Source organism: Meriones unguiculatus, chromosome 21, assembly GCF_030254825.1.
Source record: "Meriones unguiculatus strain TT.TT164.6M chromosome 21, Bangor_MerUng_6.1, whole genome shotgun sequence".
Taxonomy (NCBI): domain Eukaryota; kingdom Metazoa; phylum Chordata; class Mammalia; order Rodentia; family Muridae; genus Meriones; species Meriones unguiculatus.
Genome location: NC_083368.1, coordinates 14,022,161 through 14,036,575, shown reverse-complemented (window position 1 = coordinate 14,036,575; position 14,415 = coordinate 14,022,161). Strand labels below are relative to the sequence as shown.

Sequence of the window (14,415 nt, the reverse complement as noted above, 5' to 3'; positions counted from 1 at the left end):
TCCTCCCTTTAAAAAAAAAACGATTATTATTGTTTCAACCATTGGGAAGGCTTGACTTCCTTAAATGCCTGTTATGTGCCCCAAGAGTCACACATAATTCTGCACCAAGAGGCCACCTGTGATGGGAACCAGTCAGTTTGGTACAGCCTCTTCATCCTTCCTGCCTGTGTAAACAGTCCACCCACCTCTGAGGCCCTCACTGAGCGGTGCTGCTCAGATTCTGCCTGCAAAATAGAATCACTTTCAAGTTTCCTGGACAGAAAATTGGACTGAAGGAAAACTAAACGCTGTGGGTCACAGGCAAAGGGGATCAGGGAGGGGGGGAGTAGTGGGACTAAATTCCAGGCTTGATATCACCGATAACAAGACTTAAAAATCAGACAGCAACAAAACCCGTCTGTAGCGTTGACTGGGAAATACTGACTTAGGAACAAATATTTTAATTATCTGCTGTCGTTCAGGGAAGCCCGCTTCCTCCCTGTTTGTTGGGATGATCGTATCACCTGGGTGTATACGCTTTCCGCACCCAGCCATGCATGATTCATGAGCTGGTAAATAAAGAGATCTGGAGTCCATGCGCAGCAGGGCCCTTGCCAATTATCTCCACCGGCCAGAGCCTGCCTCCTTCGCCTGCGCGCAGCTGATCTTTGAACGCATTCATCAGCGCCGGCAGCTCGCGTGGGGTCGCTTGGGATGTAAGAGTCTCTATTGTTTACATAGTCGGAGGTTAGCAGCGGTGGGAGAGATGTGTCAGAGCATCTTCCCAGGATGCAGGGGAGAGTGAGCGAGGAAGATGGACACTGTCTCTGTGGGTGTGTTTATTCTGACGGCCTTCCTCTTACAGCTGTGTCCTTCTTAGTCACTTCATTTTTCATCTGTGATTGTCACCTCCCCATCCTGCCAGACAGGTGCAAACTCATGCTGTAGACCAAATGGGGCTGGAAGGCAACAACACAAAAATAAGAATTTTCCATTTGCAAGTCTGTTGTCTAACTCTGAATTTCACTTTTAGTGGAATCCGAATCTGTGACCCTCTGCCCATCGCCCAACATAATCTGCCATAGTGTGGTGTTCATAAATTCATCTGCATAGTTTTCCCCTTTCAGGAGCAATAGCAATTTGGAAGTCAAACATTTAACTTTCGCTAAAATAAGCTCTGTCTTTATCTAAAGATTTTGAAAGGTCAGCTTTCTCTATTTTTCTCTTCATAGGCAATGCTTAGCAAATACAATTTATCTCCTGCTGTTGGTGACACAGTTTTTGTGTTTGAACATTTGTGTTACGTTGTTTGTTTGTTTTTCAAGACAGTTTCTCTGTGTAGCCCTGGCTTCCCTGGACTCACTTTGTAGAATAGGGTAACCTCAAACTCACAGAGATCTGCTTGCCTCTGCCTCCCTGAGTGCTGGGTTAAAGGCCTGCGCCAACTGTGCCTGCTGTGTTCTTGCTTGCTCCAGCGTACACTGGCCTTAAGGCAGGCGGAGGTATCACAGATGGAAGAAATGTTAAAACAGGCTTTAAATAATCTTAGATACATATACATGCTCATTCCTCTGCATGTGTGTTTACACATGCATGCAAATGTGAGTTTAGGAGTATGTACATATCAGTGTGTAAACATAAGGTATAGAACCAAATAGTAAAGATCTGGCCTTGTTGATGGAGGAACTTGTGATGATCGGGCAGTGTGACAAAATGGCAAAACCCTTCTTTGTGTAAATGAAGACTCAGTGAGTTTGGGACAGGATGTGCCACTCAGAAAAAGAGGGAAAAATGAAGACCAACTTAAAACAGCAGTGACAAAAAACTGTGTTCCCGATTTTGCCTTACTGTCACCAAAATTCTTGACCAGGGCAACTTAAGAGAAGAGAGTTTTGTCTTGGCTCACAGTTGCAGAGGGATTCAGCCCAGATCAGCCAGGTAGGTGGAGGAAATGTATTCACACAGTGACCAAACAGAAAACAGAGAGAGAGGCTAGAAGCCAGGGAGGCTTAACCCTCAAAGACTGACCTCTGACGCCCCAGGAGAAAGGCCCCATTGCCTGCCTGGTTAGAGCCACCAGCTGGAAACAAGCCTGTGGGGAACATTTGCATTCAATGGAACACAGACACACCCTTACGTGCCTCATTAGTAACGCCACTCTAATTGTGTGTATAGGCTCCCCAAAAATCCTAAGCATGCTTCCAGTGTTTTCAGCAAGTTCTTATGTCTCTTAAGGAAGCAATAGCATAGGTCCGGTCAAGTGATCAATTTAGGATTCTTCCATTTGGTCTTTCTTTCTTAGGAGGAAATTCATTTTGATTTGGATATTTCCCCTAACGTATCCACCAATTTTCAGAAGCCTCCTGTGGTGAGCTGAAGGAGAAATATTCCCCATCATCTCAGGCATTTGGGCATGTGGTCCCTGGTAGGTGGCGCAGCTTGGGGACTTTAGAAGGTAGAGCCTTTCTAGGGGAGCATTGGAGCAGGCACTGACTGTCTAAAGCACTGCTCCACTTGCCTTATGAGCTAGGGCTCTGCTTCCTGCTTGTGGCTTATGATGTGAGCCCTCAGCTTCCTGCTTCTGCCACCATGCCTGACACTTGTGGCCATGCTTCTCCACCATGCTGGACTCTCATCCTTCTAAAACCATTAGCCCAAATAAATTCTTTCTTCTATAAATGGCCAGGTACTAATGTACCTAAGGAATCTGGAAGCCCATGGACATTTCATAATTCGTGGACAGCAGAAACTGTAAGCCACTGATCTTCAGAGCATGTGATGGACTGGGACCACAGGTAGCCACAGAGTCAGGGCACCTACCCACTCGGGGAGGAGTTGACCTCAGACCATGTTAGAGATGTTAGAGCCCTTAAAAGGCTCATGTGTTAAAACACTTAGCTTCCTGCTGATGAGCTTCTGACAGGTGATTAGATGGTGGGGGCTCTGACCTCAGCAACGGGTTGCCTGTTAATGGGTTCACAGTCGAGTGGACTCTTTGAAGAGAGGGTCTGCTTGGAAGAAGTAGGTCACTGGAGGGGTGCCTTGAAAGACAGATCTTGTCCCTCCTATTTTCCTTCTTCCTCTCCCCGACTTTCCCTCTTTCCTTCTCCCTGCCCCCTTATCTACCACGGAGGTGAGCCCATCTGCTCCACCACACACCCCATTGAGGCCTCAGCATGACCCAGAAACCATAAAACTAAGTAACCATGGTCTGAAAACACAACCCACAATAAACCCTTCATTCTTTGAGTCATTCCAACTGGTATTTTACTAGTGACGAACATAGATCAGGACTCTGCATGGGCTGGAGAGAATCAGGTCATAATCTACAGACACAGAAGGGGCCTTTGGGTGGCCTTTAAGTTTGATCAGTGTCCTCTTTAGTATAGTTTTACTTTCCGTATACTTTACTGGTCTAAAAAGCATGCTCTGTTAAAATCATGACCATGGTCCTACTGTAACATGGCGCTCAGACCTGAGAATGAAGACAGTGACTGGTGTCAGTTAGCAAGACTCAGGGGTACAGAGCCACTGTCACTTGAATTATTGAAAACGAGGCACAGAGAATGGTCTCAGGAGACCTTCCATCAACCTAATTTAAAGTTTCTACCTTAATATGCCATCGCCAAGTTAGTACTTAGCAGGCCATTCATATACCATTAACTTGTTCAGCAAACTTTCCACAGGCATTGCCCATTGGCCTTCAGTGTAAGAAGTGAAAGGAGGCATAGAATTGTGCCTGGGCATGGGAGTGAGGCTCGGTCTGCCTGTCTTTCTGTCTGGGTGGGATAGAAACAGTTTTGCTCTGAAAGTTGCAGCTCAAGGAGAGAACTTGCTACCCCCGTGCTGGCAGCCAGAGAAATGCCTGCAGCCTCTTGACAAAGAACTAACTTCCCAGGTGGCATTAAATTAGCAGCAGTGCAATTAAAATGGGACAAAGAGCAGACATGAAGACGGCACAAGGTGTGCGACCTTGACGTGTGTTATGTAACACTACAGAAGGCACATTTTCCTATTGATCCTCAGAGATACAGCCCATTTCTGTTAACCGCAGTCTACACGTTGTATGACAGGACACTTGAATTTGTTTCTCTTGTCTGTCTAGGGGAAATTTTGTATCCCCGGACCAGCATTTCCTTCTACCCTCCCAAAGCCCCTGTTCACAACATTCTACTTCCTCTTATGCGTCTCAAGAAGTGTGCTCCTCTTTTTGTCTGGCTTATTTGACTCAGCACCATGCCCTCCCAGTGTGTCCACACCATCACAGATTGCAGTTTTAGGGGATAAACTTCCCCATTGGGAAAGTGCTGTTTTCTTTGCCCAGTTACTCAGTGAGAGACAGGGTCTTGACTTAAATGTGGAGAAAGCTTCAGTGACACAAGGGTGCACATTTCTTTCAGCTTTGGGACTGCATTTCCTTGGGGAACACACCCAGTAGTAGGCTGCCTGGGTCAGCTGACAATTTTCTTTGTGAGTTTTCACACACCCTCATGCTGTTTTTCGTAATCACTGTACTAATTTAAAGTCTCACCAGCAGTGTACAAGAACTTGTTCTCCACATCCTCACCAGCATGCTGTCACTTGGTTCTATGATCATACCAAACTAAAAGGTGTGAGATGGTGTCTCCGTGTGGCTTTAATTAGATTTCCATAATCAATGATTTTGGACTTTTTTAAATATACCTTTTGGCCATCTGTCTTCTTTCAAGAAATGTTTCTGTGGGGACTGAAGAGCACCCACTTCTCTTCTAGGGGACCTGAGTTCAGTTCCCAACATCTATGTCTGGCAGCACACAACCTCCTATAACTCCAGCTCTGGGAGATTTGATGGCTTCTTCTGGCCCTGCTAGTACCCACACACACACACACACACAGAAAATAACAATAAAATAAGGAAGGAAGGAAGGAAGGAAGGAAGGAAGGAAGGAAGGAAGGAAGGAAGGAAGGAAGGGATTACTCAGATGCTTAGAGAGTCGGGGTTTTTTTTAATGTTCTGTATCTGTATGGTGTGTGTCATGTACATGTGAAGGTCAGAGGTCAATGTTGTATATTTTCCTTGATTGTTTTTTACCTTAATCTTTTAAAACAAGGTCTCTCTTAGAACCTGGAGCCATACAAGCTGGAGCTCACTAATTGGCTAGATTGCAAGCTTCCAGGATGTTTCTGCATCCGGCTCCACGGTGCGGTGATTACAGGCACTGCTGCCACACCCAGCTTTTACATGGCTCTTAGGCACCACAGCTCAGGTCCTCATGCTTGTGCACCAGCAAGTTACTAGATGAGCATCTTTGCAGCCCTTCCCCGGGTTTTAACACTGAGCATTTCGTGGTAATAAGAGAAGGGTATGCAGAAAACCACAAATGCATCTGTTGTCTCATGTTCTAAGCAAGCAGGACAAGTCTGGTGTGCTATTAAGATTTAGTGACATTGTAGGCATACATGCAAATATTTTTGTCTGTACATTTAAAACATTTGGGCTGTAGAGATGGCTCAGTGGTTAAGAGCACTTGCAGTTTTTTCAAGAGGACCTGAGCTTGCTTCCCAGCACCTACACAGGCAATGTCTGTAACTCTAGCTCTAAGGGATCTGATGCCTCTGGCCATCCCAGGCACCTGTATTCATGTGCACATACTAACATACAGACACATATCTACCATAAGTGAAAATATATCTACCCATAAGTAAAAATAATAAAAAATGAAGCTGGGCTTGGTGTCACACACCTTTGATCCTAGCACTTGGGAGACAGAGGCTAGTCCTGTCTACATAGTGAGTTCCAAGTTAGCAGGGACTACCTCAAGAAATCCTGTCTCAATAAACAACAAAACAGTTAACACTGGCTTGAGAGATGCCTCCGCAGTTAGGAGCATTGGTTGTTTTTCCAGGGGACCCAGGGTCAATTTCCAGCACCAACATGGAGCTTCACAATTGTCTTTAAAGCCAGTTCGAGATGACCTGACACTCTTTTCTGCCCCTGCAGGCATTACATGCACATGGTGCAAAGGCATACATACAAGCAAAACACTCATAAACACACAGAAAAAAGCATATTGTGTGTGTGTGTGTATGTGTGTGTGTGTGTGTATAATAATCCAGATGTGATGACACATACCTTTAGTCCCAGTAATCAAGAGGCAGAGGCAGAAAGATCTTTGTGATTTCAAGGCTAGCCTGGCCTACAAAGCTAGTTCCAGGACATCCAGGTCTAACTATATAGTGAGACCTGGACTCAATATACAATGTCTGTGTATGTTTGTAGATAGATAGATAGATAGATAGATAGATAGATAGATAGATAGATAAAACTTTTTAAATATTTGGTTAAATTTGCATGTGATTTTTCTTTGTACCTTTTTGTAATAGAAGTTTTTTCATGCTTAAATGTAAATGTGACTGCATATATACAGACACACACTAGGATATCCAGAAGGTTTTAGGTTGCAGAGATGGCTCAGTGTTTAAGAGAAGGGGATGAAGTGGGTTCTTCCTTCCTTCCTGTCACTTAGTCCCTTTCTTTACTATTTGGATTTTTGCTTAGAGACATGTATTAAGTCAGCTTATTAGAAAATGACGCCTCATCCAAGCTCTGTGACTTCCTTGCTGCATGAATGAGACAAAATACTTAAAGCCTGCTCCGCCACTGTTCTTGTCTGTAAACTGTCTGAAGCACTGTGAAGATTGGACTTGAAATTATTCACAGGAGAGAGCTACCAGGGTGCCTCTTACATAGTAGGCACTGAATAAATAATACTTGTTTACATTATTAATAAGAGCGTGGACATGCTATGTTTGCAAATTTTCCATCTGTGAAATGTGTGTGGCAAACAGATGTAGGCTCTTTATCTCTCAGTGACTGCCTTGCTCTCTACACGGGCTCCCCGGGGAAGGGATTGCAGAACAAGAGTATGTAGCGTGCCTCACTAGTGCAATTCTGCAGACAGTGCTCACCTGCCTGTCAGGCACATGCTCCAGTGGCTTCTCCCCTTTAGGTAGGAGGTGCCAGAGTTAGCGAATGAAAGTACCAGCTTCGTGTGTGAGTTGTGGGCAAACAACAAATAGTTTTTGTCAGTATATCCTAAATACCACAGAGACATAGTTATAGCACAAAAGTTGTCATTGTTTCTTGGAAATTCGCTTCATTTTTCATTCCTGACCAGCCTGTCTCTGACTGGATATGGAAGGGACATAGCATGGAGGGAGAAAGGCCCCAAGAACTGTAAAACAGTCACTGTGGAAATCAGTGTGGAGGGTCCAGGACTGTGTGACAGTCCTAGAAGAAGGAAGCAAAGTCGGAATACTCCCAGAGTTACCTGTATTTGTCACAGTTTTATTCACAGTGGCCAAGTCATCAGCCACTGATGATGGACACACCCACAGGTGAATGGATAAGGAGAAAGCAGCATATATAAGACAGGGGCGTATTATCCAGCCATTAGGAAGAAGGGAAGTCCACTATTGTCACAAAAAAAAAGGACCAATCTGAGGTCATCATGTTAAGCACCATAAACCAGAATCAGAAAGACAAGTACCACACATTTTCTCTCATAGACAAAATCTCTCATAGACAAAATAAGTACAAATAAAATCTTATTTTTTATTTATTCTTTGACAATTTTAAATTTGTATGCAACGTGTCTTGTCTTGCTTACGTACCCATCCCCAATTCCCCCTCCTACTTCTCCAAAACATCCCCCTGCCACCTCCTAGCTAGTTTTAATCTTTAATTATGTACATGTGGGGGGGGGGGGGTATGCACAGAGGCCAGAGGTATCAGATCTGCTGGAGCTAGAGTGAGAAGCCATCGTGGCCTACCCATCTGGTACTGGGAACTAAGCTCAGACCCTCAGCAAAGCAGTACACACTTTTGACTATTGAGCCATCTCTCCAGCCCCATTCTAGATGTTTTTAAGACACAAAAGTAGAAAGACTATAATGGAAGAGAAAAGAAACTTAAAAGGAAAGCAGTAAGAAAGGATAACTGAGGTAAATATGATGTGAAAAATTGTGAACACCACTATTTTGTATAATAAAAATGTGCTTTAAAAGGGAGGTGATGCAACTGGACATGATGGCCTCTGATCCCAGCACTTGGGAGGCAGAGGCAGGTGGATCACTGTGAGTTCAAGGCCAGCCTGGTCTACAAAGCAAGCTCAGGATAGCCAAGGCTACACAGAGAAACCCTATCTCAAAAGAGAAAAAAAGGGGGGGAGGGAGAGGTGCTGGGCCTCCAGGACCTTCACTGTGTGCCCTGAATGGTGTCAGGATCAGTTTCAGGACAATCAGTTTCTGCTCTGACCTCAGTTTGTGATTCTAGCCCAGGACACTCCAGAGCACTCTGGCTGAGCCTGCCTCTCTATCAACACAGAACATCCTTCTTGGGTCAATTCTCCAGATCTTGCATGAGGTCTCAAAGCCACGCTGGAACTCATGGCAGATCCCTGAACCTCAACTTAGCCATTTGTCACATGGACCCTGGAAGTAGGCAGGGAGTTCTGACAGTGACAGCATGGATGCCAAGCCAGCCTTGCTATACCAAAGTATGCATCCAGTAACATTGATGTCACACACACACACACACACACACACACACACACACACACACACGTTCCAAGCACCCCAGAGTCCCCAGCCAAGCATAGGTGGCCATCCTGGCCATTCTATCCTTCAGATCACTCTGAACACGCACCTCACATTTGTTCTTTTCTCCTTTTATCTCTACTCAATCCCTACAAGTCCAAAAGGAGGCATCCTCCTCCTCAGTGTTCCCTGTTACTCTTTCCACATCATTCTGCAGATGCTTCTAGACGCTGGAAATGGCAGCACTGAATGAGACGAGCTCTTGTCCACCATCGTGGAGCTGTGTCCTAGTGCTGCAGATAAGGGACAAGAACCGGCATGCCAGTAATGTCCAAGGCCATGACATCACAGCCTGTGCCATGGTATCCTAATATAGAAGGCAAGGGACTGAGTGACCAGCCCTGTGGTCAAAAGATGGGTGCTCTTTCAGACTGAGTAGCTAAAGGCTTTCTAGCAAAGAAGAGAAAGACCAGCCATGCTGATATCTGGGGCCGGGGAGAGCAAGTGGCCCCTAGGGACAGCTCAACCTTCCCTAGGCCCTGCAGCAGGCACAAGAATGCAGAAAGCAGCAGAGGCAAGAGGGTGTTAGAAAAGGTCCCCAGACTACCAGCTAAATGTTCATCCACCAAGCAAAATTGGTTGAGAAAGCTTTCTTTCCAGCCCCTGCTTCTGCTGCAGGCACCAGTGCAGTGAACCCATGGGTGGCTGAGCCAGGGCTGCTGTCCTGGGAGCTTCCCCCTAACTGCTGAGCAGCTCTAGATCTGGGAAGCTTCCAGCTGAAGGGGCTCAGTGAACAGGTTCACACATTCAAAAACCACTCCTCACACACTGGGGCGTTTACAAAAGCATGACAGGAGGTCAGAGACTATGGTGGCTTCCTTCCAGGGTTCGGGAGGCCATCTTTTCAAGCTTGAGGCTTGAGTAATGGATACTGATTGCAGAAAGGATTGTGGGACTGTGGCTCATCAGTGAGAGGGGGATTACAGGCCTTTAATCCAAATGCAATACTTTGTAAAATGGTGGTTTACACCATGTGATGGGAACCTGTACAGGAGTGATCAGCAGCGTCTGTGGGAATCCGGTGTTCCCAGGCTCCTGGTGTCTTGTTCAAAGTATTGAAGCTACCCAGAGAAAAGCCAGGCACTTGATTCAGATGCTAACAAGCAAAGTGCAGATTGGATACCCTGCAGGAGGAACCATCATAGAATCATTTGTTAAAACTTTTCATTTTCATATGCGTGTGCACGTGTGCACATACACGGAGGCGCCTGAGGTTGGTGTCGGGAATCATCCTCACTTGCTTCCCCTCCTTGTTCGTTGAGGCAGAGACACTCAGTCAAACCCACACTATGCCAGTATTACTCATCTCACTAGTCAACTTGTGCTGGGGATCCTCTGTGTCTGCTCTCTGAGGCTGGAATTGCAGGCAGGATGCCAAGCCCACCGGGCATTCATGTGGGCTCTAGGGAACCGAACTGAGGTCCTCATTTTTGTGTAGCAAAAGTATCTCCCACACCTGTCAAATATCCAACTGTAGCCATCATCTGTACCATCAACAGGGATCCTGGGAATTAACCTGGCTGAGATAATAGAGCACCGTGTCTCTTCTGGCTGTATTACCCTCTAGACCCGGACAGTCCTCACGTCATAAAGAAAGCTTATTGTCTTCTTTTGTTCTACACTAATGACCTTTTTATTGTTCTGTTTCTTCTCCTTCGGTCTCTCTGCTCTCCGGACCCAGGCCCTGGTGTACCTACTGTTACTGTGCATAACACCACGGATAAGAGAAGTAAGTACTGTTCCTCTTAAATCTTTCTGAGGCTCAGGAGAGTGGAAGCCAAGGTTCATGAGACAGTCGATCCCAACCCCCACCACCACACACACACACACACACACACTACAGGGCTTGGAGTCAGGCCCTGGGGGTCCAGTGGGCCCCTCTAGCAGCTAGTACTGGCTAAATAAAATGATCATGAGGGAAAACATTACTCAGCTGAGGGTCCGTGGTGTCCCTGGAAATGTCTAGGATCTACACCAGCTTATGAGTGCTGAGGCAGGGTTGCCATTCCTCGGGTACCCAGGTCATGCTTGAAATCTCCCTGGTGTGGCCCAGGACCCACTGGATTTGAATGGCAGTCAGTAAGGAGCTTCACTCTTGCCATACAGGCAGGAAAACTGATGCATCATGGACCAGCCTCAGGGCCCAGATAGGGTTCAGAGCAATCACTTCTTTCCGTAATTAGAAAATCTCTGGAAAAAGCTGATACTCATGTGCCCATATTCACAGACGAACATACAGAGAGAGAAAAAAAGATTTAAAAATAGTAACAAGCCCTGGAAAGGTTCCAGGAGCAGTGCAAAGGTACACAGTGATGGAGACTAACCACAGACAACCTCATCAGCTCTGCACAATGAGGAGCCTTTCAGAAGCCCACAGAGCACCACTTAACAGCCAAATGCTCTGTGCTCATCCCCCTAGCCATCTAGACTAGTCTCTTCTGGTCAGGGGCCCTACAGCCAGCAGCTTTTCAGCACGTGTCATGAGCTATGCCAGGTCCTCTCCCTCGCTATCATCCCCAGCTCCCCCTCCCCTGGAGTACTTGGCTTTTACCCTCCTTTAGAAAATCATATCTCCAAACAGAGCCTGTGGGGTGTTGACAGATGTGACTGAATTATTTAAAAGCTGTTTCCTTAAGAATGTCATTATCATGGACACCAAAGACTGCTCATGTGTCTGAGGCTTCTAACCACTTGGAAATGGAGAACACCAACAGAGCCACATCTGTCTGCTACTGGTTCTGGCATTCACATAGACAGGCATGCAAGGTGGATGCTGGCTACGGGCCCCACGTGGGGGAGAGCTAGGATCACAGTCTGTTCACAGGCCTCTGAAAAAAAAATATGAATGGGCTGGTGACGTCACATGGCCTGTGCCTGTGGACACCCCATCCTGCCCATCTATGGTACCCTGAAAGCCAGCAGGAGCTCTGGAGTCCACTCAGGCTCCCCAGGTCCCACATAGAAGACAAGATTTTCTCCTTCCCCACATTTTATGCAATCTATTCCAGGGTCGTTTAGTTGATTTCAGGGCTATTTGTTGTTGTATTTGTTTGCTGCACATGTTAAGAAAATGGTCTACCACTGAACTGCATCCGAAACCCTGCCAATTGTTTTTTTTAAAGATAAGGACCATCCCAGTTGGCATCTGGCAGTTGTTTCTCTGTCCCTCTGAGCATACCATGAGTCTAGACCAATTTTCCCTACCCAGTGCTAGGTACCACCCACCAGATACAAAACAGCTCAGAAAGAGGGATGTCAAGGAACACACAGTTACAAAGGGCCTCTGGGAAGTGCTACAGAGCTAGACTGGTGCCCCGTGGGACCTGAGGTCTGCCCGACTCCCCTCCTAGGAGATACCTGCTATTAAAGGGTAGGAGAGATCAGAAGACATGATTGATGAACAGCACCCAAGGCCACAGCAGAAGGGTAAAGATCCACAGGACACAGGTAGTGAGGGGCTCTTCTCTCCCAACCCCTCCAGGCAAAGATAGGAAGGAAGGAGAAGTGAAGAAGGGATAGCAGAAACAGGGAGAAAGGGGTTCAAGAGCCACCTTGTGAGCTGGAGATGTAGCTCAGTGTGCTTGCCTATCATGCGCAGAACCCCAACTTTGATCCCCAGCACCAGATAGACTGGGCATGGGATTATACTTGAAATCCTAGCACTTGGGGGAGGAGGATTGGGGCAGGAAGATCAGAAAGAAGTTCAAGGTCATTTTACGGTACATAATAAGTTGAGGCCAACCTGAGCTACATACGACCCTATCTCTAAACAATTAAACAGAGCTACCTTGCCCCTAAAGTCTATGCAGCCATGAAAGAGGGTCTTGCAGTTTTTCTATAGCACTTGGCCTTCTAAAACTTGGCTCTTCTCTGGCCCCAGCAGAACAGGGTAACACCCTGCAGTGGATTTCCTTCAGCACGAAAGTGACAAGCCAAGTGGACACTTATCTGCTACGGCATCTGTCCCAAGACAGTGCCAGAGACTTCCAGGCTGTGGTTACAGGATGGAGTTCTGCTCTCTCATAACAGGACATGTAGACAATACACAAAGGTGGAGCCAGGCACCTGGGGGCCTGATTTAACCTCAGCAATCATAGCACACAAAGCAAGTTTGTGTCTAACAAGTACAGTTGTCAAATATTTAAGGAGGGCCCGGAGAGATGGCTTAGTAGTTAAAAGCACTGACTGCTCTTTCATAGGACCCAGGTTCAATTCCCAACACCCACATGGCAGGTCACAACTGGCTGTGACTCCAGTTCTAGGAAATCAGCACGCTCACACACACATACATGCAGGCAAAACATCAAATATTTAAGGAGCACTTTGGTGGCCAGAAAAAGAAAAGTCAGCCAGGTGTGATGGTGTACACCTTTAATCCCAGTCTTGGAGGCAGGGACAGAAGCAGGTCGATCTCTATGAGTTCAGGGCCAGCCTGATCTAAATAGGGACTTCCAGGCCAGCCAAGGCTACTTGCCCAGACACACCCCATTTAGATATAAACTGAGTCAATATGTCACAAATCATGTGTTTGAGCAGTATTCCTCAGCCTTCTATACTGAGACCCTTTAATACAGTTCCTCTTGTTGTGGTGATCCTGATCATAAAATTATTTTTGTTGCTACTTCATAACTTTAATTTTGCTACTGTTATGAATTGTAGTGCAAATATCTGATATGCAAGATATCTGATATGTGTTGCCTATGAAAATGTCAGTTTGACTCACAGGTTGAGAACCACTGCATTAGAGTCTCCTCATACAGGTTCCTTTTTCTGCAGAAAGAGCTGCACAGGCCTGGAGTGTGCCTCAGTGGGAGAGAACTTGCCTAGCCAGCATGCACACTGCCTGGGTTCTAACTGAAGCACCAAACAGAAAAAAAAAAAAAAAAAAAAAAACCTGGGCCAAACATTTTCAGTGGGACAAAGAGTCATGACCGGATCCTATAGAATCTGAATTTGCCCAGCAGTTTTTAACCACTTCTTTAACTGTCAATATTTTGCATCCTTCCTTTCACCCTTTAAACTGATGCTGATATTCCCCCACACACACCCTACTCCCACCTTCTCCCAGAATTCTTTGCCAATGTCCTACAGACATGAAGTCATTTAAATGTTTTTATGGTTCATACGCCCTGAGTTTGATCACCAAATAAATGTTTTATGCCCATAAGGCCATACTGAACTGTCACATGTCCACACAAAGCAACTAGAACCATTAGACACCGATACTGACTGCCAGTAGGTAAAACAGGGGTGATTTCCCCAGTGACACGGCAGTGGTGCACAGAATGGGTACTTCTTCCTAACCCCTGAATACAGCTGTGGGACTGTGTGTGTCCTCCTGCTCCTGTGGTAACTGGGCCCTTTGTTTTTGAAGGTGTTCCAAAAGCATTGGAATGGGAGGATAAGAAGAGTTCTAGTACCTCCACTGTGTGTTTTCATTTAATTTTCTGTGTGTGTTTTTTCTGAGTCTCACCTGGATGCTTTGTGCCTGCAGAGGCCAGAAGAGGGCACTGGGTCCTCCAGAACAGGAGTTAGACTGTGAGCTTCTGTGGGTGCTGAGAATCAAATTGAGTCCTCTGGAAGAGCTTAGCCTCTAAGCCATCTCTCCAGCATCCTCCATTTCTTTTAACTCCTTCCAGGTTGTATAAAAAAAAAAAAGACAACCTATCTACTTCCAATCACAAGCTTAAGCTTAGTCAGATCCCTAGGCTGTTTTGTTGATGTCAAAAAGCCAACCTTCTGTGTTGCCAGAGGGCCCTTGCCCATGACCATGAATTGTCTGAATCAACCCAAACTCAC

At 46.1% G+C, this 14,415-nt stretch overlaps 1 protein-coding gene across 6 annotated transcripts in view; it reads left to right on the top strand.

Moving 5' to 3' along the window:
- Window positions 1-14,415, top strand: part of Dpp6 (dipeptidyl peptidase like 6) — an 831,812-nt gene that overhangs the window by 796,069 nt on the left and 21,328 nt on the right. For all 6 annotated transcript variants that reach the window (XM_060374077.1, XM_060374079.1, XM_060374075.1 and 3 more), the window contains one exon: window positions 10,298-10,345. In XM_060374077.1, coding sequence (XP_060230060.1) covers window positions 10,298-10,345 — 48 coding nt within the window. The remainder of the gene's footprint in view (window positions 1-10,297; window positions 10,346-14,415) is intronic.